At 46.3% G+C, this 23,697-nt stretch overlaps 1 protein-coding gene across 1 annotated transcript in view; it reads right to left on the reverse strand.

The window, feature by feature from the left end:
• Dock2 (dedicator of cytokinesis 2) overlaps positions 1–23,229 on the reverse strand; it is a 395,818-nt gene extending 372,589 nt beyond the window's left edge. The window contains exons 1-2 of the mRNA XM_036195507.1: positions 23,134–23,229; positions 2,918–3,001 (exon numbers count right to left, since the gene is read on the reverse strand). Of these exons, the coding sequence (XP_036051400.1) occupies positions 2,918–3,001; positions 23,134–23,176 (127 nt within the window). The 5' untranslated portion in view covers positions 23,177–23,229. The remainder of the gene's footprint in view (positions 1–2,917; positions 3,002–23,133) is intronic.
• Between the last annotated feature and the right edge of the window lie 468 nt (positions 23,230–23,697).

Raw genomic sequence — 23,697 nt, forward strand, 5'->3', positions numbered from 1 at the left:
TTCACACCCCCAGACTCAAAAGGGTCTGGACTCTGGGGAAAAAAAGGACTTCAATATAACAATCTATTACTGTTAAATGCCCTCAGTAACTGATCATCTGTGTCTCCTGGATGCTACAATAATAAAGGAAACAGGTGCTTTAAGATTTGTTGTCTCAGGTGAAGATAAAAAGCCTAATTGATAATAATGATTAAAAAAATAAAAACATGTTCCAGGTGCGCTCTCTCTCTCTCTCTCTCTCTCTCTCTCTCTCTCTCTCTCTCTCTAACACTAACCAATAAAATTCTGATAGCAGAGTACTAAACATTATAATATCATGGCAACCAGCTCAAGATTTTAAATTCCCTGTGGCTGCTTCTTAATATGTTTAAAAATTCTTCCGAGCTCCAGAGCCAGCTTGAATCCACCTGGACAGGTCGGATCCACTTCAGCTTGTCAGATCCAAGTGATGACAAACAGTTCCACAGAGCCTGAAGCAGCAGAAGGTGATGAACAATTCCCAAAGCAGCAGAGGACAATCCACTGCCTCAGGACATTCAGCTATCTCAAAATTCCCCTTCCCTACCCCCAAAAATTAGCCGACACCCACCAAGTCAGCTGGAAGCAGTTTCGGGAGACATGGCACCTCCATTCCCGTTCACCCACCGTTTATATATATATATAAAACAAAGAGTCTGGAATGTTAAAATTCCTAGCTGCTCCCCCAGCTACATGACTCTGCATGCGCTGTCCAGTAGCCAAGCAAGATGCTCAGTCATCCTAGGGCCTTACAACTAGTAATCTGTGCATCATGTAATCTATGCACATGCATGGCATAGCTATGTAAGCCCATGTGTGCATGTGCAGGGGGACCTATAAAAGCAGGTTCCGCCCTCCCTCTCTTCCTTCACGGTCATTCCCCCCCTTCCATGACCTTCCCTTAACAAACTCGTATAGTGGGTTTTGTTGTGGCTCATGGCTTCTCTCGCATGTTCAACAGCGCCGGCCACTTAATAATTAACAATGGGAAGGGGTAGTAAATTTAGAAGAACAGGCTTGAGTCTCCAGGAAGATATCCCCTCACCCACCCACTCCTTACAATTCCCCCACCCACTTCCTGAACCACACTCATCCTCTGTGTTCAAAATCTCTAAAAAGCCAAGGTCGAGGTGCTTCCTGGTCCTGGGCACTAAACAGTGTATGGTATCCTATTAGCTGTAACCCAAAAAAGAATCGTACTGCCAAAGCACCAACACATGCAAGCAGGTTTCATTTCTCTCTAGTGATCCCTTTAAAAGTTGCTTTGAAATACAAAATACTAAATTACCCTCCTCAAAGAAAAGTTTTCCATTTGCTTGTTTTCACGGTTTGCACCTGTTCTTATGTATGTATGATTTTGTGTGTGCTTGTCTGTGCATAGCTGTGTATTCGTATGTGTGCATTTTTGTTGGGAGGTTATATGTGTATGAATGTCATGTTGTCGTGCATACATGCACAAGCGCCTCTTTACAAATCTGCCAAGAGAGCTGGGGTTCCACTGCCCCAGTAGCCTCATGTAGCTCATCCAGCACCACAAAGGACTCCATCTATCTAGTGGGTTGATGTGAGGCCTGAGTAGGATTCTGTGTTCTCCAGGATGGAGCGCAGTGTCTGGTCTGTGGGAATGACAAGATGGTTCTTGGCTGCTGTGTCCCTGCAGAGGCCTACCCTGCAGCACACCCTGTCATCCTTTCCAGGGCCTCATCTGATGGATTCACTGGGAGATGGCACAGCTGTACTTCAGGCCAGTCTCCTCTTCCTCCTTTGTCCTGCCAGCCACAGGAAACATATATTCCTTATACGCTGTGTCTGTTGTGCAGGAGGAGTCATAGGCTGGCCAGGCAAGGGAGAACTCTGGAAGTTCAACTCGGGCGTGTGGGACGGGAGAGTCTGCTGAACATCAGTGCCACATTAACACACTCATTAAGTTATTATACACTAGTCCTACCCACAATATCAAGTGTGTCAGTAACATAGATGATAATTTTCAGTTGCCTGTCTCATTAGTCTAAGGCAATTAGTCTTTGAGGAAATATTAATATGCACCCCTTCTCACCACCATCATGGGTGAACTGAACTCAACATACACTTTTAGCTTCATGCCAGGTGACTTTACAGGAGGGAAGAGCTGCCACTTTACCCAGCATACAGCTCCAGTTTGGGCCCCTGCTCCATGGGGAGCTGCATTTACATAACACTTCTGTATGGCACACACAGCCTCTGTCTTGGAGTCAGGAGGATAATTTACAGCACCCTCCTGCATCTTGATGATGCTTATTTTTCTTTACAATAGTGTACATATTAATAAAGAACTACATCTAGAAAGATCCACAGGCCCAAAGTCCCATAGTCCCCTGACTGTGGCAAATGCAGAGCATAGCAACCATCAAGTCAGCCAGTTAGGTCTTTGTTATGAAACTAACATTCCTAAGATAATAAAGCACTTTTTTGTTCAGTAAACTCTAATTGCAGTCATTTCTCAAAATAGTGGAGAGATTGGCTCCAGGATTGCTGCACCAAAGCCCACGGAGGTTTAAGCCCCTTATATAAAATGGTACCATATCTATGTAGACCATATGGATGTCCTCACATATTTTAAATCATCTCTATGCCATTTCTAATACCTAATGTGTGGCAATGTCATATAAATAATCATAGTGTATTGTTTATGGAGTAACAAGAACTGAATATACATTTTGCAGGTGCTATATTGTCTGTCTGTTGTTGGTTGAACCCATGGATGCAAAAACCATGGGCACAAAGGGCTAACTGCACTAAATTAGCAAGATATATTTAAACATGTTACGCAAGTGAATGTTTAGAGAGAGTACTATAAGTGCCTGGGTTCCTACAGTGAAGGAACCAACATGTGAGGGGTACAGAGGTAATAATGACTCACCTCCACAGGTCTCCTGTATTCGTACCACATCGCCAATCTGTAGAGTGAGATGCTGGGCTCCACTGCCTTGGAAGTTGTAGATGGCTGTAAAATAGACCATGGAAGCAGTCAGTGAGACCTCTAGGAATCTTGACTCCTTGCTCCACTCTGCTGCCTCTGCCTTGAGGCGATCTCACACTTAGGAAACCCACATGGGCTACAGAAAGCCAGTGCAAAAGCCATCTGCCTACTTCAATCATCAATCCAGACCCACTTAAAAACCGAACCTGACCTCTTCCCACTCTGGTCCTACACTGGTAGCCTTGGCAACCAGGAGGCTGCTCATACCATCCACACATCTGGTCCCTTGCTGTGCTCTCGGCAAGAGGTTGTGTATCTTCTCCTTCCCTCCTCACAGCAGCCCATTGTGTGGCAGGAGCTGTGAGCCCAGAAGAGGAAACGATGGCATTCTGGCCAAAGTCCTCAAGACAAGAAATGTCAGGAAATGCTGATCAACTTCCACACTCTCTCCTCTAAGTTGGGCTGCCTCCTGCTCCCCATCTACTCCATCTCAGCAACAAAATCCCAACATGCAGGGCTCTACATTTTCTGTTGTTACACGATCATCTATATCTAATGAGTAGGATGGCATGGGCTCATGGTTTGAAAGCTTGGTTACCAGATTATGACACTGTTTTAAAGGTTGTGAGTCTTTAGGGTGTTGGACCTGATTGGTGGAAATGGGTGACTAGAGGTGGGCCTTTTGATTGTGCCCTTCTCTAATTCCAATCTCTGTTTCCTAGTCCACTCGACTATGACAAGTGATTGCCAGAAGCTCCCAAGCACCCAGACTTCACCATTCTGCTATGTCTTCCTCCTGTGATGTCCAAAATTGCTTTTGTGAGACAAAACAGATACCCCCTCCTCTGAAGTTGTTACCTCGGGCCTTTTGTCATGACGAGGGACAGCTATACAATCTGTCTTACCTGATTTCTGCCCAAGTACAGCCAACCCAGAACTCACTAAAACAAACCCTTCAGGCTCCTGCAGGCCACAGCCACACTGTTTCCCAATGATTATAGGGTTCATGAAGGAGTGCTTAGCATTCAGGAATGCATTCCCATCTACAGCTCCATAATAGAGTGCTTCCTTAGCAAATGCAAGGTCCAGGGTTCAGTCCCCAGCATGGGAGTGTGGGGGAGGGAGATTGCAAAAGTCACCAAGGGAACCTGCATTCTCATCCAAACTATTGGTTCCTGGGGGCAGGAATTGTCAGAGAGCCCCTCTAGTTGGATGGAACATGAGATCGCCCACACCATTGCAAAGGAGGGTGAGATGTACAGCATCACTGTCATGGTCTCCTTTCTCCATGGCCGTGGCAGTCTTAATGATGGCTGCCTGAGTCTCTGACATAGGTTCCTGATCTGTGAACAGCAGAAGGACCTTGTCTCAAAAAGTTTTGAAGTGTGTGTGTGTGTGTGTGTGTGTGTGTGTGTGTGTTCCCTGCATGACCTACATCTCTAGCTCTGAACACTCACTCACAGAAGCAACTCTATAGTGACCAATCTCAAAATCGTTAAAGACAACTACCTCCACCCACCAGGACAAAGGCTTTAAAAACAACAATAAAATATCTTCCCCAGACCCTGGGAGTTTAGGATCAGGGCTGAAATACTTCCAAGAATAATGGCTTGGAAAGACACTCATCTACAGCAAGGAATTTCCAAAGACTGTGCATGAGCGTTGGGCATAGTCAGGGGTGGGAGGGGTTAGCAAGAGAACCCATAAACTCTCAGCTCTTACTGAGTCTCAACAGCCATGCAGGCAAGAAGTCAGACTGAGCAGAGTTGCAGAAGCCTGAGTAAATGCGGAAGGCATGCCAGGACACTGAGCCATCTTCAAAGACCAGGCTTTCCCCAGCCTCTTTTGACTCTGGGTATTTAGAGTCTCCAGTCTACACACAACAAACAGCACAGTCTCCAAAAAAATATTTCTAAAAGCAACTAACCATCCAAACACTGCCACCCATCTCACGCAATGACAGCAGGCTCTGGGCAAGGAGGAGAACATGTCTTCCACAGCTAGCACATCATAATTAATATTCAAATATTCATAATAATATCTAGTTTCAATTCCAAATTATGAGGTATGTTAAGAAAGATGGTGTAGGCAGTTCATGGGAAAGAATAAATTTTTTAAAAATGGACAAGAAAAAGGACAAATACTGGACTTGGGGGATGAAGGGTTAAATCAACCATCTTATATATGTTTGAAGAACTGAAGGAAAATAGACACAAAGAAAATAGGAAACAAGAATGGTGACTCTGAACCAAAGAATATCACTGAGACATAGAAATTACAAATGGAGCTGACTGTGGTGGTGCACAGCGACAATCCCGGCACTAAAGGCTGAAGCAGGAGGATCACAGGTTTGAGCAAGACCAGTGTGGTTTCATAGTGAGAACTTACCTCAAAAGAATTATACAAAGAAATCAAATAGGATATCTGGACAGAGATAACAACAGCAAATACAGGAAAAAAAAAAAAAGTCAATGAAATTCAACAGCAGAGTTAATAGGGTGGGAGAGAAAATCTGTAATCTTAGAGAGGGCAGCTGAGATCGAATCAGACCAAGATGCACTGAGAGAAAATGGCAAACAAAAGCGAAACCAGAGACCTATGCTGGTAGCCAAATGATCGGCATTCCCATAATGGGAGCTCCAGAGGGAGAGGAGAAAGAAAAGCAGGCAGAAAAAAACGAAGAGGTAATGGTCGAAAACCATCCCACTTTAATGGAAGGTGCAAGTCTCCATCACAAAGGAAACAAGGGAACCAAAGCAGGACAAACGCGAAGCATTGCCAATGCACCGAGACACATTTAAGTCCAACTGTTCTACACAAAGACAAAGATTTTCAATGGCAGCGAAGAAACAAATCACTCTGTACAAAGGATCTTAATGAGATCATAACACGGTTCCTGTTTAAAAACCATGACAGCAATTAGGGGACTAAAAGGGGGAAACAATCAGCAAATGGAGAATTCCATAGCTAACAAGATTTTCCTTCAAAAAATGAAGAGAAAATTAAGAAATGAAAAAACTGGTTTAAAAAATGAACACATAGCTAGTAGATTACAGTCTCAATGAATTGATATGACCAAGACAAAGACATAAATAATGATCATATGTCATACGTGATTGTAACATAATATAAAGGGCAATTCCTTTCAAGTGATAAACAGGCTGGTATACTAAAAATAGACAGAGGTCTCAAGTTACCGAAGTCAGAGTGACGGTGAGGACATTACCACCAATGTTTCAGAAAGAAAAGGGATTATAAGCTGATGGTTCCCTAGCTACTGCCTTGCCTACTGCCCCTTACAACCAGCTCAGTCAATAAAGAAGCTTCATAAGAGTAGGCTTTCAACACTCATAAACCAAAAGATGAGATAACCCAGATGAAATGGACTCATCCCTAGAAACAAACTACCAGCATTGACTCATGGAAAGCAAAATTCAGTCATCAAAAAACCCCCAAAAGTCCTGTGGAGATAGCTCCATGGTGAAGTGCCCAATGAGCAAGTATGAAGACCAAAGTTTGCATGTCTAGCACCAATGCAAAAAGTCAAGTGAGGGTAGCATGCATCTGCAAGCCCAGCCTTGGAAGAAGCAGACACAGGCAGGTCCTTGAGGTCATTGGCCAGCCAGGCTAGCTCAGTCAATGAGCTCCAGATTCAGAGACAACTTGTCTCCAAAAAGGTAAAGCAAAGACCAACTGAAGAAGACACCTGGCATTGACTTTTGGCAATCACACACATGCAAACGTATGTAGAAATCCACATGAATATGTACATAGAACACATATATGTGCATACATGCACACATGCATGTAGTGGATAGCCATCCCAGCATTGGCCTGGAAGTTCCAACCCCCATTGAGGCTTCGGTAATGGTCACACCCACAAGGCAGGGCGGGGGAGGAAGCAGAAGACCAAGGATCAGGAGGAGGTCGCTCTCTTGGTTCCGGGACCCTGGACGCTGGAGGTAGACCGAACAGAGTTCTCCAGAGAACACCGCCAGACTGCGCCATACCTTTGCCAGACCCTGCAACCTACCCCTTCATTTGTAAGCTACCCCACAAAATAAACCTCCCTTTTAACTATGTGGAGTGGCCTTAATAATTTCACCAATATCTGGTGCCCAACGTGGGGCAAATTCCAAAGGCCTGGGTGGCTCCCTCCCTCAGCCTACAATGCAGGTAATTCAGTGTATAGACACACATATATAGTTTTAACCAGCTTTTATCATCTGGACTGACGGTGCCACCTCCAAGAGCCAAAGAACACCTAACAAAAACCCCATACCTGACATAAGAAGCCCTCTTTTGAGTTGTTTGCCAGAGCTGCCTAGGGTTATATGTCCCCATACAACCTTCTGCTGTTGCCCTTACTTACCCCCTAGAAGTAAAGGTAAGTCCCTTTTGCTGAAGACATAACACATTTCAGAAACAGGGCCCAGAGGCTCCCAAGTTGGAACTGACCTGTATGCCCCCTCCCTAAGGACTAGCTTTCATTGTACCAGAAGGCGCCATGCAAGCTTCCAAAGGAGAGAGGTAACCAACAGTCCTACCCATCTATAACTCCTGTGAAACACATCAATGACTATTTGTTTTTCATATGGTGCAATAGTGGTACACACACCTTGGAGGTAACCAACAACTCTCTAATTGGATTAAGACCTGCTCAACAAAAGGAACACCATGCCCGGTATCTGAAACCTAGCTATCTACTCAATGCAGATGAAGTCATGGTTATTAGAGGAGAATCTACAACCACTAGTTTACTAAAACAGCATAATCCCTAACACCAATCTATAAACATTTGTCCTTATGCCAGCTCTGACCACCCAGAAAGGCATGTGGGGAACTAATCAAGTAAATTACACTTTACACAGGTCAGGGTTCCTAGAGAGAAACTGTATGTAACTGGGCCTTACCTGGGAGGGAGTGTGGACTGATGCGGACTCTGACAAGAACCAGTGTTCACCAGATGTTTGCCTTGTACTAGACACTGTTCGAAGCTCTCTCCTCTTATGCATTTACTTATTTAATCCTCATAGTACTGGCACCAAGTAGGAAGAATCATGTCCATATGTCAAATGAGGAACAGAGAGATTAATAAAGTTACCCAATGTCTTGCAGGGCCTGAGCTGAGAGAACATTGCACCATGCCTGACCCTGTGCACATCCTGAGTGATTATTCTGCATCACAGACACCCTCTCCCAACTCATTTTTCTCTCCTCTCTCCTTCACCCTCCCACCTCTATAACATATGCCCCCCCCCAAAACCACATCAAAGAACTGAGTGACTCAGAAAGATGCCAGTCCTGCCATTTTGTGCAGTGTGACCTCCTTGGGTCTCATTTTCTTACAAGGAGTATACTAATGGTATCTGTCAGACAAGGTTACTAGGATACTACACGGGGTCCAGTGCGAGGTGTGCCCTTTGCCCTGACCTCCATTTGAGAGTGTTCTTAGGAATGGCAATGAAAAGGCCTGAGAGACGAAGAAGCTTAGAAAGCATGAGGCAAGGTCTCAGACCCCAACTCAAGTGGTCAGTTCGGTTCTTTATGGCTCTGGCCTCAAGCTCAAGGCCACCATGTGCCAGTCTCAGCTTGTACACCACACAAGGCCGAGAGACCGGTGAAAACGGAACCGAACCTGACTGGGGTCTGCCTGCCTGAGTGTGGGTCTGCCCCTCTTTATCCAGACAGCCTGCTTGAACAGAAGAATCCATCATTCTGGGCCTCAGCTACTCCAGCTCCCACTGAAGGACACTAGGATGTCCTCTCTGGGCTCAGGCATGTCTGCAGCTGGTCCTGGGACCTGGGCTACCCGAGCCAGGCACTCAGAAGAACAAACCAGCTATGATTCGCTGGCTCTTACTAACCATTCTGAGACTTCCTGCTTCCTCTAAATAACCTAGAGATTGAGACAACACCCAGTCCCTTTTCTTACAAGACAGCCAGTCACAACTCCGGGTGAGCAAATGATGTAACCGCGCACCACCTGCAATCTAAAGCCTCCCACCTGGGAATGCATTCTAGCACCTGTCTCCTCCTTTGCAGTCCCAGTTAGCCAAGCCATGTGGCCACCCTCATTCTCAATGGAGTTGATTTTATTTCCTGTCAAAAGATACCTAAAAGACCCACCCAATATTAGTCACAAAAGGCTGAACTGCACACCCAGCCACAGTAGAAGCTCAATCAATGTGTGTCACATTTCTTTCAAGCAGTAGTGCGAGATCTACAAAGGCCATTCAGAACACCACTAACTCCTCCCAAGCTTCATGTGACCTTTAACTCCACTTTCCAGCAGTTTGTAGTCAGCAGCATAGAGGGTCAGCGTTGAGTGAAGTTAATCCTTTGTCTAAGAGCAAGTCTGGAGAGAGGCAGGGGACCCAGAGGCTTCTCCATTCCCTGCCCACATGGCCCAGCTTATAATCGTCTCCCTGCCCTGGCTGCTGGCACTTGGACACATGCCAGTGTGCCAGTGTCCTTGCTAAACAGGCTCTGCACTGACTCTCTGCTCCTCCAACCCAGAGGCTGGCCCTGAGACTCGGCCTTGGAACTGACAGGGCTGCAGGATCAACTGTGGTTTCCCCTGAAGGAAACCACCCAGATGGGGGTTTGCCTATGCAGCAAATCAGGTCAGCACACAGACACTTGAAGGCGGGGCACACTGAGTTTTGCTCAGTGTTCTGAGGCTTTTGTCCAGAGTCTTTTCCCTCACTCTCTGCCTACTCATTTCAGCCAAGAGAGTCCAAATCTGTCAACTTAAGATGTCTCAGAAACATTTTCAAACTGGGTCTCCAATGGGACGTATGTATCGGTCCAAAGGACTCACTGGTTATAAATAGGAAAGTAAATGATGCCACACGTAAGGCCATCCTCCCTTTACTTGAGGACCTCTGTTCTCAAAGCTTCATTTAGTAGGGGAAACAGACAAAGGAAGTGAGTCTGCTCACCAGTACCCACTTCTGTTCAATTTTCTAAATGACTAACAGGAAACTCCAGGGCAGAACACCACCCTTTGACTGAGTGTGATTGCTTATCTCTGTTCATTCCTGAGCAGGCTGAGAGAAGGCCCACTTGTTCCCACTCAAAGAGACACAGCCACTGTCAACATTTTAAGTATGCGATGGAAAAGGCCAAGCATCATCTGGAACGGGAGCTGCTGGGGTGGCTTAGGTGGGTACAGGCCTCTACAGCCAAGCTTGATAACCTGAGTTCCACCCCAGGAAAAGTAACTCCCGTATGATGTCCTCTGACCTCCACACTAGAGCCTTGACATTCACGTACACGCACAACGAACAAATAAACAAACACGAGGCAGGCAAAGACACTTCAGAACTAGAACCGCTGATATCGTGGCCACCGACACAGGCAAGTGGGGGAGTTTACCCACAGCCTTGGTCCCCAGTCAACTTATAGATCCCTGTCTAGCCTCCTCATCACAGATGGTCCTGTCCCCTCCCCCAACCCATCACAGGTGTCTAGCTCCACACAGAGGAACCTGAACATTTCCTGTATCAACTGCTACACCCAGGAACTCCAGCAGCCAAATGTCAATGAGAGTCCATGAAGACGTTGTTCCCACAGCTAAGGATCAAAGGGGTGTTTCCAAGGACTGGGGCCACCAACTCCAGCAGGGACTCATATAGAAACCCCAAACTGGCAATCCTCAGAACAGCTATTGTGAGGCTTTGATGGGATGCCTATCAGCCTTGGAAATGGAACCCACTGGTTCCACACCAGTTCTTCCTGAAGATACTACAGTATTCTGCTCATCAAGAATTCAACCCCAGGTGCAGGAGAGATGGCTTAGCGGTTAAGAGTACTGATAGCTCTTCCCAGGGACCTAGGTTGAATTCTCAGCACCCACGTAGTGGCTCACAATCATCTGTAACTTCAATTCCAGAGGATCTGATGCCCTCTTCTGATGGCCTCCTCCCACCAGGCATGCAGGTGGTAAACAGACAGACATGCAAAGAAAACACTCATACACATATTTTTTTTTAAAAAATCTAGAGAAATAAGGTAAAATTGAATGTCATTGTGATAGCCCTGTGACTCAGATACCATAAGTGTCTTGTCTCTATGTCATGTACATGTTTGGAAATCAACATATTTCCCCTCGTTTACACAAGTGAGGAAAGGAAGGCACAGGAAGAAAGGTACACACTCACCTATCGGAAAGAAAGCTAGATAGATTGGTAAACAGACAGACAGGCAATCCAGATGTCTGAATTCTAGCCACAGCACACAGTTTTCCGAGAAAGCAGTTGTTTGACATTTACTAAGTCTTGTCATAGGCCAAGCAGAGACACAAACACAGGAGCATCTCCTGGGTGCTAACTCCTGTACTGAGAACCAAAGCTGTGGTGAGAAAGAAGACAAGCAAAGGCCTTTCATTCACATTGCTTCATTTGATCATCAGGGTAACTCTCCAAAGTATTGTCACCCATAGCTCACTGCTAGAGCCTGAGCTGGGCTTTGGAGAGCTTCTCCAATGGAACGAAAACAACGGGTCTCTAGGGTCAAGTGTGCAATGCATTCAGTGACACATGTGAGCCATGTGCCGGAGTCCATGGGCAGGGACAACACCAGAGCAACACTTTGATAGGACTCTAGAGAAGGCAACTGCAGGAACTAGCAGAGCTCCAAACCCACACGCAATGCAGCAAATGACTTGCAATGGTCCCCAGCCTGGGAGACAGATGGGGAGGAGGGGAGGAAGAGAGGAAGAGGAAGAAGAGGGAAGAGGGAAGAGAAAGAAGAGATAGCAGAAGGGCAAGAGCATGAGACAGATAATCAAAAAAAGATGGGGGAAGGGGAGAAGTTCCCTCACCAGAGAACCTCAGTTCCCCTCCACTAAATCTTTGCCATACAACTGTTGATGGGTATAAGTGTTTTCTCTACTTTACAAATCAGGAAACTGAGGCAGTGCAAGATTAAACACAAGGTGCTACAGTAAGGAAGGAGCCAAGCCAGGATTTCTCTGCAAGCAGACTGGCCTCAGAGATTTGATCTCCACCACTGCATACTCCACCTCTTACAAAGATTGGCCTGTCATCTGAGCTATTCCAGGGTTCCCAAGGCCCTCACTGGGTCATGACAACAGCCCTTGGGCCCGCACATCATTGTGTAGCCTTTGGGGAGCCAAAGAGATCCCACCTAGCCAGTAGAAATTCGGGTGAGATTCCAATGATGTGTTCTCTAACCCAGAGCTCCTCAGTTGGGGGCTGCTTTCCCTCCAGTAGTATTCATCTTTGCCCTAATTTGGGGCCAGGTAGAAGGCTGAATGTGCTTTCTAATAGGTAGAGGCCAGAGGTGCTGATTAACCATCCTCTATGATTTACACACGGACTGAGCATGTACCAAGAGGCTCACACACTGGAGGTGGTGCCTCAGTGATGCAACACTAGAAATAGTAGAACCTTCAAGAGGCAGAGTCCAGTGGAAGGGGGTTAGGTCACTGAAGCATTGCATTTAGAAATGGGACTTATTTGTTCCCCAGAGAAAGTTGTTATTAAAAGAACCACCTGGTCCCTTCCCAGTCTCTGGCTTCACTTTGCTTGTCTCTACTCTGACCACTGGGGCTCAGGTGACCCTGAGGTCCTCACCTGCTACTGAGTAGACAAAGCCAATAATCAGTCTCAGATGCTCACCTACTAAACTGTGATCTACACAAACCTCTCTTCTTTGTAAGTATTCCACCTTGAGTATTTTGTTAAAGCAACAGAAAAATGGACTGATACACAACTGTATAATGGAAGAGATAGTCCTACATCAAAGAATCATCCCTGACTCACAGTATCAGCTGGACCAAGATGGGTAAATCCAGCTTAGAACATGATGTGGACATTCCCACAGCACAGGCATTTACACCCTCATACAGAGCCTTACTTTCACCTATAACTGTAGAGTTAGAAGGGACTACAACAAAATCAACCACATCAGCCCTCTTCACAGAAATTCAAAGTCTCTGGCAATCTGGTGAATCCTGCAGGTTAGAGAGGTAAATGGCTCTGGTTCTCCTGGATCCACACATAGGAGAAGCAAGGAACTGTGTGAGCACTGTACTGCCAAGCTGCCAGGCACAGCAGCAGTGGGCTCTCAGAGGGCAGAAGGCGCTCGGAGGGAAGTGAGACTAGAGCTAGAGGGAGGAGCAGAGCACAGGCAAGGGGCAGAGGGAAAGAGGTGGGAGGGGTGGGGAGGGCAGGGAGGTGGGGGAAGTCAGTGCGATGTGTGAGGCCCCTCAGGGCCATCTTAACGGAGTGCCAGGGTGTGAACAAGTGGGCTTGGTCCAGTGGCCAACTGCAAGGGCTCAACATCAAAAAGGAGTTCAAGAGCTGAAGTGTTCTCAAAGGACATAGCCTCTTGGAAGGAAGGGATGGGGTGAGAAGATGGGGGCAAGAAGGGTAACTCAGTCCATCTGAACCTTGTGAGGCCCAGAAATGGGAAAACTTCAAATTCAACCTCCCTGGTCCCTCCCTCATCTATCCATCTATTTATCCATTCATCCACCTATCTGTCCATCCATGTACCCATCCATCTACTCATCCTTCTGCACATCCATCCGTCCAATCAACAACAACTGAAGAAGCATCTTACACAACTATACCAGACAGAGGGTCAGTATTGCCTTGTTGGAGCTCGTGGTCTATGAAGGGTCCTAGACAATTCAACAGAAGACGGCAGTGGAATGTGATGGGAGTGATATCAGGAGTCACGGTAATGCAAAGCAAGGGGTCCCCACCAGCCCAACCTGAGAAACAGGAGAGTGATAGTGACTGTGTTGCTATTTGCTGCCTCCTGCAGAGATTGACTGCTGGACTGCAGTCCCCAAGGCAGGAATGCTGTATCCACTATGCATTCCCAAGAGGGGTTGCTGGACTGATCTGAATAGACTGTGAAAACCCTTTTCTGACTGGTGGCAGCTCCTGAGTCAAAGAATTCATACTTTGGAACAGAGAGCCTCGGCTGTATCCATTGCAGCACTTTACAGAGTGGGAACACACCACACTTTCTCAGGAACCCTGACTGGCTTCCAGAGGTGGGAATGAATGAATGATAACACAAACTGCACATGTGCATGCTTTCGGGAAAGATGGGCTGGCAGCTTCTGCTGGGTTCTCAAGGAAACCCACTGTTAAACAATTGATTCTCTGCCCTCCCATCTTCCTATTACTCTTGGGCTGGATGGACTCAGAATGAATCTCCAATGGAGCTCTGCCCTCAGAATGGATCACCTACTGGGAAAGGCAATGTATATTTACATAATTCATAGACAATGTGTCCCCCAAAAGTCCATGGGTTGGCAATGTAATCCCCAAATTTTTGTTTTGGGATTAGATGACATTATATAAGTATAGACCCCAAGATATCATGAGTTACTTTAAACAAAAGAAAGAAGAATTGAGTTAGTACACATGCTCTGCCTCATTCTGTGGTACCCTCCACCATGTTAATAAGCAGCAAGAACTCTCAGTAGATGTTGAGAAGATGTCCATGCCAAGTTGTCAGCCTTCCCAGCCTCCAAAAACACGAGCTAAATCAACTTCTATTCTTAAAAAGTTACCCAGTCTGTGTGTTCTGTTATAGCAATAGAAAGTGGACCTTGGTGCAGGCGAAAAGTAACAAAGCAGAAGAGCTGAGGTGTGATTCCAAAAGAACCTACAATGAGCTGGGAACTTTTCTCCACCTCGGTCTCCTCACCTGTAAAGGTAAAATTTTTTTTTTTAAAAAAGCCCACCTCCTGGGGGCTGGTGAGGTTGGGAAACAGTAACACACACCTTTCTAAACACACCACGCTGTGAAAGGGTGAGGCAATTCCCTATTTATAAGGAGGTTGGTGATAACTTAGATCCAGAATGAGGAGAGAAATCCCATACACTGTTCTGGCACTTTCGTTTGTTCATGCCAGAAGCCTTAGGACCACCCTGGACTCCTCTTTGTTCTCATACCCATGTCTACTCTATGAGGAAAACCCACTTGCTGTGCCTACACTACATCTGTGCAGAAGTGAGGCCCATGTCAGCACACCTACGGCCACCTTCACATTGATCCACTGCCCCTTCATATCTAGGTCACTGCTACAGCTGTGTCACCAGCCTCTCTGCTGTGACACTTAACTCCCTTTTTGTCACATCCCATGAAACTGTCAGCCCAAGTGTAAGATGTGGCATTTCTCAATTCTGCTCCAACCCCTGAAATACCTCACCCCACCTTCCATCAACTATAAAGTCCCCGTGATACCCACACATCATTACTCCCCATGACCACCTCCCACAGAATCCATCCTTACACTTCACCCTGGATCCAGCCACCCTGGCCTCCTACACATCAAAGGGACTTCCTCCTGAGGCATCATTTGCCCTGCCTCTGCTTTCCAACCAGAATATTCTTCCTTAGGAACCCCCGTTACTGCTGCAGCCACTTGCCAGGTGTGGTGGTTTGAATGGAAATGGACCCTAAAGGCTCATGTGTTTGAACGCTTGGTGCTTAGTTGGTGGAATTGCTTGGGAAGGATTAGGGAGTATGATCCTGTGGGAGGGAGTGTGTCACTAGGGGTGGGCTTTGAGATTTCAAAAGCCCACACCAATCCCAGTTAGCTTTCTCTCTCTGCCTCCAACTTGCAGATTGGGATGTAAGCTCTTAGCTACTGCTCCAGCATCATGTCTGCACAACTTGCTATGGTCGCTGCTGTGATGAACATGGATTCTAATCCTGTGGAACCATGAGCCCTAAAGCAAATTCTTTCTTTTATAAGCCATCTTGGTTATAGTGCCTCTTCTGACACGAGGCAAAACCTCAGCATTTAGCTGGAACCAGTATTGTCACTGCAGCAGCTGATGTGCCAGTCAGGGTGTCTCAGGGTGTACCCCACCACTTGTCACCCTCTGCCATGTTATACTGCAGCAAGAACCCCTGTCTCTTCGACATAGTGTAGCCTTTGACCTAAGGGTGGTGTGTTGTCAGAACTCTGAATTCTATGAACAGTTGTTGGAAAGAAATCTGCAACAGTATCCATCCATATGTCAGTCACATTCCACTCCTCCAGGCCCAGTTTCTGCCACTGTGAAATTAAACCAGTGCAGAAGCCCACAGCATCCTTGTTGGGGCAGGGAGAGAACGAATGTACTTCTCTGAGAACAAAATACAATATGTCTTCAGCAGCTCACTGACTCAGCCTGACTGCTGTTCAATTCACACCAATTACAGGAGTGAGGGAGGGAGCAAGTGCCTATTAGAGGGGACATTTGAGGTATCTGCACAGACTCCTCTAGAGTTGGGCAACAACAACAAACATCATCATCCCACATTTGCTCAGTATATGCTGCCAAATACAGACAGTGGTACCTATGCATGATTGATGATCAAAGTCCTTCAAGCTTTAAAAGCAGCAGCAAATCCAGACATCCAGAAATGAGCAGAACATTGTGGCACTGCACTTCCTGTCTCAAAATACAGCAAAAACACCAAACATGCTGGACTCGGGAGAAAGCAAAATTTGGGAAATGCACCTTTCACCAAGTCTCCACAATGGTTGGAGCCAAGCTGGATATTGACTCACAAGGCTCCCATGTATCCAGGAAGTAGGAAAATCTCCTTACATGGACCTAATCAACCAACCTAAAACGTCCATCTAAACGACCCCGAGTTGCTGGAACATCACAAAGGAGGCCAGGCACCAAAGAATTCTCATGGGGAAGGGACTGCAGTTTTCAGTCCTGTGTTTCTGTTATACCAGATGAAGATTTGGGGACTGGTCCCAAGACACAGTTATCCTCTTTTCCCAAGATGCCCCCAGGCATCTCTTTAGAATTCTATTCCTACTGCTCAGAGATCTTTGCTGATGGTCCATGTTAAAACTCTTCTCCACAATATATTCATCCATGGACAAGCATTCATTTATTTCAACAGAACACGACACAGTTTCTAACTATATGCTTGCGATTGACCCACAAAGTTCCTTTGTCTTCATTACCAGCTGTGAGCTCCTAAAGCCTCAGTGACTAACATGCTGCCTGGGACTTGGGAAATGTCAAGCAAATATTCAGGAAATAAATGAAGAATGAACTAGTGAGTGAGCAGGTGAGTAACTAAGAGTTTCCTGTTGCCTTGCCGACTACAGCATTGGAGCCGGTTCCTCTGAAGGAGTGCTCCCGCTAGCGTGTCACGTTTGCCTCCCATGCAGACAGCATCCTCCCCTCCACATACCTCGAGCTAGAAGAGTAACATGTCACGTGACTTGACTAGAGCCGTCAGAAATTGAACCAGGCAGGGCCGCACCCTGAGTAGAGTGGAGCCTGTTCTTAGTGACTTGGGGGGTCCCTTTAAAAATCAAAACAAAGGGCTGGGTGGTGGTGGTGCACACCTTTAATCGCAGCACTCGGGAGGCAGAGGCAGGCGGATCTCTGTGAGTTCAAGGCCAGCCTGGACTACCAAGTGAGTTCCAGGAAAGGCGCAAAGCTACACAGAGAAACCCTGTCTCGAAAAACAAAAAAAAAATAAAAATAAAAATAAATAAAATAAATAAAAATCAAAACAAAATATTTATTAAGAAGCAATAACATTATTTTGCTGTTTTGATTGATTTTATGAAAGGGGTTTTGTTTCAGTAAATACAGACTTTGAAATAAATGCTTTGAGTTCCTAAGTATGATATTCAAGATACAATCATTTCTGTGCTAGTATAAGATTTGGTTTTGCTCTTTCATATATTTTTAAATTAAAATATAATTACATTAGTTTCCCTTTCCTCCTCTCCAATCCTCTTGAATCAACTCCTTGCTCCCTCTCAAAATCATGACCTGTTTTATGGGTTGTCATTTTGTAAAGATGGAACAGGCCACCATTCTGGATCTCCCCTCTTGGGGCACAGAAGATTCACTGGATGCCAAAACACAAAGTCATACAGATTTCTGGTGGGGTCATGAAGGGTTGCTAGAGAATACCAAAATTAAGAAAGAGTGATGAAACCAGAGGGAGGTGGTGAGGATAAACCAGAGAACAGAGATGAGGTATTTAGAGAGGCTGGGAAGCCAGGAAAGGAGACCTTTAGGAGGCCTGACTGCTCATACTTCCTGAATTTCTAGGTGATTTTCTTGAACCTTAAAATGCATCACTTGCCCACACATCACACATACCTAAAATGAACTATTTGAATGAATATTATCCTTTATTATAAGAGCCCAGGAGGGAAACAAAAACAAAAAACAAAAAAAAACAGCCCACACCAGCTCTGTCCAAGGTTCCTGGCTCTAAGTGTCTCCACAGCCTTGAACTAGGATATAGACAAGAACCCTTCCATATCCTTCCCACTGAAATAGAGGAAAGAATCCCTCTCTGTTTCTGCAGAGCCTATTAGGATTTGAATCTTGTCCCAACCCTTTAAAACAGAGTGACCTCAGTGTCCTAATTCCCAATATCCTAGAATGTGAATTCATGTCAATATATGGTCTTTCTGGAAGTAATCAAGTTAAAATAGGTCACTATCTTTTCCTCTAATCCAATAGGATTCCGTGTTCTCATAAAAAAGAAAAGGTGGAGACATACTGACACAGCGAGAATGCCAGGTGACGATGGAGGTGATGTACTGATGAGCCAAGAAATACCCCAAAATGCCAGCCATCACCAGCACCTGCAAAAGAGGCTCAGGGAAGATCATTCCTCACCTCTCAGCTGGAGACAGGTTGTAAGGACAAACGTCTCACCTTTAAGGAATTAAAATATGCCACCCCCCAACTGTGCCACTTTAATTTGATTATTTTAAGCTAGAAGAAAGTGAGACACAAGAACTGCAAAAGGAAGCTTTGGAGGACCACTCTTTGTATGAGAAAAATCAGGTAGTTAGAAAAACCAGACGGACAGCCATAAATGCTCGTCCACAGAGGCCTTTTGTGGCCATGAAAACCATGGAAAGTTGGCTCCAAGACAAGCTTCACGGAGTGAGTCCCTAGCCTGAGTCCGCCTCCTTTGGAAGCCCAGACCCATTCCTTTCATCCAGGCACTTCTCAGCGACTCTACTCTCCCCTGTGGAGCTGCCATACAAGGGCATGTTCAAAGCAGCCCTGAGCGGTTCCTTCCCGGATGCTCCCTGCACTACCATGATGTGCATGCTAATCACCTTCCCCTCATTTTTCTCCTGTTCATCTGCCCTTTGTCTGTATAATTCACAGGGCACTAGCCAAGAAAGGGGGAGAAAGGAGATTGTCTTCCCCTCTCTAGAAGCATAAGAGAGGCGCCATACAAATTTGCCTAAGAGGACAACTTGAGGACAAACATATTTTTTCTATCCTAGCTCTCAATCTGAAGAGCCCTGCCTTGAGGCTTCACTTATAATCCCTGACCGCCATGACAAAGACCACACATGATCTGTTATGAACTAAACTGTGTCTCCTTAAAACATAAAGACTAGAGTCCTAATCTCTACTGTTCTGGAAGAGAGTTATATCTGCAGCAAGGTTTTGAAGAGTTGAATAAATTAAAATGAAGCCCCTTATTGAGAGGCCCTAACCTAAACTATTCTGACCAATGTTCTCTCTGTGTGTGTGTGTGTGTGTGTGTGTGTGTGTGTGTGTGTGTGTGTGTGTGTGTGTCTGTGTGTCTGTGTGTGTGTGTGTTATTATTAATAAGAGATTTTCTATTTATTTTATATACCAACCACAGATTCCCCTCACCTCCCTCCTCCTGCCCCCAGCCTTCCCCCCCAAACCCCACCCATTCCCACTTCCTCCAAGGCAAGGTCTCCCATGGGGAGTCAGCAGAGCCTGACACATTCATCTGAGGCACTGACCAGTGTTCTTATAGGGAGATAAAGAAACAGCAAGCCAATAAGGGAAGCCAAGGAAAAAGGCAGTAAATGGCCCTCTGCCAATCAACTAGAGGCCACAGAAGACCCACCTTCCTGGCAGGTTTGATCTCAGGCTCTCAGCTTCCAGAAACATGAGAAAATGAATCTTATTGTGTGAGTCACTATTTTATCTACAATACCATTCTTTCTTGCTTACTTTGGGAGTGAAATTACTAAATATTAGCTGAGTACCTGGCTAACTGCTATACAGACTACATTTCCCATCTCTTCTTGCAGGTAGGTTTGGTCATATGATTAGGTCTTAGCTGGAAGAGGAAATGCCAAGTCTACCTTCAGATAAGTGTTCTTAAAGGGAAAGGCCATGCCTTCCATGGTCCTTTATCATTCTTGATACCTGCAAAAGGAACCAGATGGCTGCAGCTTCAGATGACAGCCTGATTCAAGAGGCAGAGGGGGCATCCCAAGGAAGCAGCATGGAAGACATGATGAACCGATCCACCTCTCCTCTCCTCTCACAGCATTTCTGGATCAAGGCTTCCAAGGCCAGCAAACTGTGGCTGGTAAATATGTGAGGGAAACTAATGGGAAACAGGTGTTATTCAATCAAGTCCACCTTGGAACCACCGTTCTTTGGATTTTGTGAGCAGCAAAATGAATGTGTGCCTCAATCAATCCACGATTTCAGAGGTTCACTTTCACCTGTAGTCAGATTTAAGCCCAACTGACACCATTTCCCTGTCTCCCTCCTCCCTCCATCCCTTCCCATACCTCTTCCAAGGGGAAAAAAAAAATCAGCACTGACGGGAGTCTCACACAGATTGCAAATGCCAAAAGCCATGCTAATTTTAAGTGGATTTAAGTGAGACCAACCAATTAGACAGAGACTCACAGAATTATTACCCAATGTCCTGCCAGTCTATGTCCAATCCCTGCCCATCTCTCAACTGCTTTTATTGGCTTCTTTCATGGGACACTCCTTCTTAAAAGCCCAAGAACCACAGAAGGAAGTCCAGATAGGTAAGCCTTCCTACTCTGACTATAAGTAACCTCCTCTCCTGGGCCTTTTCTCTACAAACATCTACTAAAACCAAGTTAGATTTCTTGCTTGATCCAACTGCTATGCACAAGCTTTCTACTTTTATCCATGACATCCTCCTTCAAGGGCCCTCTGATACCATCAAGAATGCCTATAGTACTTAAAGCCTGAAGTGTTAGGGCCGTGGAATTTAAGAGCTAGCTTCATTATCACCAACTCTTGTGAACTCGGGGTCTTCACCTGTAAAATGGGAATAATAATACACTCTCTAATACAGACATTTCAAAGCCAGAAATGAGAGTGGGCCTCGAAAATTTAAACCACTGTCCTCTTTCTAGGAGCAGCTGCTCTGAAGCTGGCACTGGGCCCAGCACTCTGTGTGTCTCTCTTGATTCTGCGGCTGCTCATTTTAAGGTGAGTCCCTTGATCTTAGACAGGAGTATTACAGGGTGCTTTATAATTATCACTCCAGGTAGTCCCCAGAACAATCCCATCAGACCTGCAACATCATCGTCACCTCATTATAGACGAAGAAACAAGTGTAGATTTGAACTTAGGCCTGATGTCACAACCCAAACTTCTAACCTTCTTCAAACTCCTCTGGCAGAGGCTGTGCTCTCTTGTTTGGTAAGCACACTGCCTTGCCTGGGAGGAGTCTACTCCACTTCTACCCCAGCCCTTCTCGAGAGCTCTGATGGGGTCCTGTGCCAAGGCTGCAGAAGGAACAGAAAATAACCTGGTGCAGACTGCCTGCTGCCCACTAGACCTCAAGGAGGCTAAGAGAGCACCTGGTTCTGGTGATAAAGGGTCTTCAGCAAGAGACACCAGCACCCCTTTCAATGGGGCCCTAAGGACAGCTAACGACACCTATTCTAAAGAATGAATCAAGTGGAGAAGCACCCAGAGATGGCCCAGCTGTCTTAACCCCTCATACAATTCTAGGTTTTTGTCTTCCTCTAAGGCCCCCGTTTCCAGAGTCCTTCACAAAGGAATGCTATGAAATAGGAAAGTGCTACTACCTAGACTTAGAGTGAGAAAACAAGAACATGGTCTAGATGTGGCTTCCATTCACCCTGTACTAAACCATTGCCTTTCCTCACAGCAGATGCTAAGAGCCCTTGCTTTCCGGACACACTTCTCCAGGCCAGCTTTCATCCCCTAGGACACAGGGTTCCTCCGCCCACATCCCCTGCCCATTTCATAGTTCCTCTGTTCATGTGTCGATTGCTAGCAGGGTACCCCCAGCTGGAAAAGGCAGAGTTGGAGAAGCTTTGAAGCTTTAAGGAGGCCTTCACTGAGTCTAGTTCAAACTTCCCATTTTATAGATGGAGAACCCGAGACCCCTTGCAGATATAACTTGTCTGTTCTCTGGTGGGGACCTTTCATTTTAAAGTGCTTCAAAGTGCCAAATGCTTGTCTGTGGATGGATAGATCTGAGCACCCACAAAGGAGCCATTCTTAAGTTGTGGCCCAGGAACACACACACACACACACACACACACACACACACACACACACACACACACCTGCATCTATAACTCCCACTTCTGAGTTCCCTCAGGCATGGCCTGTTGAATCGTCCATTCTTTGGTGGGGTCTGTAATCTGGCAATGTGGAAATCCCCTAAGTGAACTTTAAATTTGCACTTAGAGTTTGGGAGGATTGCATCACGATGCCACTTAGAGTCACAGTACCTGACACCTCCCTTCCCCCCAGCCACCACTTCCGCCCCCAATTTGAAGCAGAGGCCTCTGGGAGCTTAGACGGCTGAAGCTGATAAGGCTCTTTTCTCTGCGAACCTCAGATAATCTGGCAGGAACTATTCTCTCAAAGGTTCTCCAGGGCTATAGAAGGACCCTTTGGCTTCAGCCCCGCTCCAAACTGGATGCTTGGGATATCGGAGCAGATCAGGGGTCACCTGACTCAGAGAAACAGGCAGAGCAAACCAGCAGATGGTGTGGCTTTGGAGGTGGGTAGAGGGAGCCATGGTGGCTTCAAGATAGACAGATGGAGAGTATCCTATGCAATGCAAAGCCTGGCACACGGGGCTGAACGTCAAAAGGTCAACAACAACACCTCATCTTGAGAATGCGTGAGTGCTTGAGAGAGGCTGAAGGAAAGGATACCCTTTCTCTGCCCTCATTTTCTCCTTCAAACCAACAGCTGCAGCAGCCCGAGAGAAGCACTAATCTCAGACCCGAGTTTGCATGGCATGTCCTACCCTCACCCATGTTACACATCCCATCACATCCACCTGAGTGGTGAAGCCCTCCAGCCACCTGCCCTCCTCCGCGCAGAAAACCCAGTGCTGCCTACACCTACCCACACCGTGCCGCTCCTTGTCAGTTTTGCGCCAGGGGGCCATGGCCAGACGGGAGCCTTGAGAGCCTCCTGTTCTCTAGTGGAGACGCTGGCTGGGGTGGCTAGGCTCCTTGCAGGGCCTCACTTCCTTCCTCTTTTTAAACTCTCTCTCTCAAGGTCCGCCTTCCTCTCCTCTGGGTTCCCACTCCCTCCTCCCCCTTCTTCTCCCTCGGGGACACACGATTTTGCGATTTTGCTGAGGACTAAAAGGCTGCCCGCAAAAACTGAGAGCCCACCTCAGTTTGTCTCTTACCCGTAAATGGCTACAAGCCGGACAGGTAGTTAAAGCCAACCCGGACCACCAAGTGAAGTTTCCCTGACTTCTGAACCTCGTGAGTGACTAAACATGAGCTTTGTGGGCTGATCGTCATCTCTCTGTGATTCGGTTTTTCATTTGGAAGACAGGACTTGAGTGTTGGCGCCTCCTCCTCCACATGCTTTTCATGAGGATTAGAGAGGACCGTGTCACAGCGGGTGGCACACTAAAGACACACTTTAGTTAGCATCCTTCCTGCCCCATGGACC

Source organism: Onychomys torridus, chromosome 8 (genome assembly GCF_903995425.1).
Source record: "Onychomys torridus chromosome 8, mOncTor1.1, whole genome shotgun sequence".
Classification (NCBI taxonomy): Eukaryota; Metazoa; Chordata; class Mammalia; order Rodentia; family Cricetidae; genus Onychomys; species Onychomys torridus.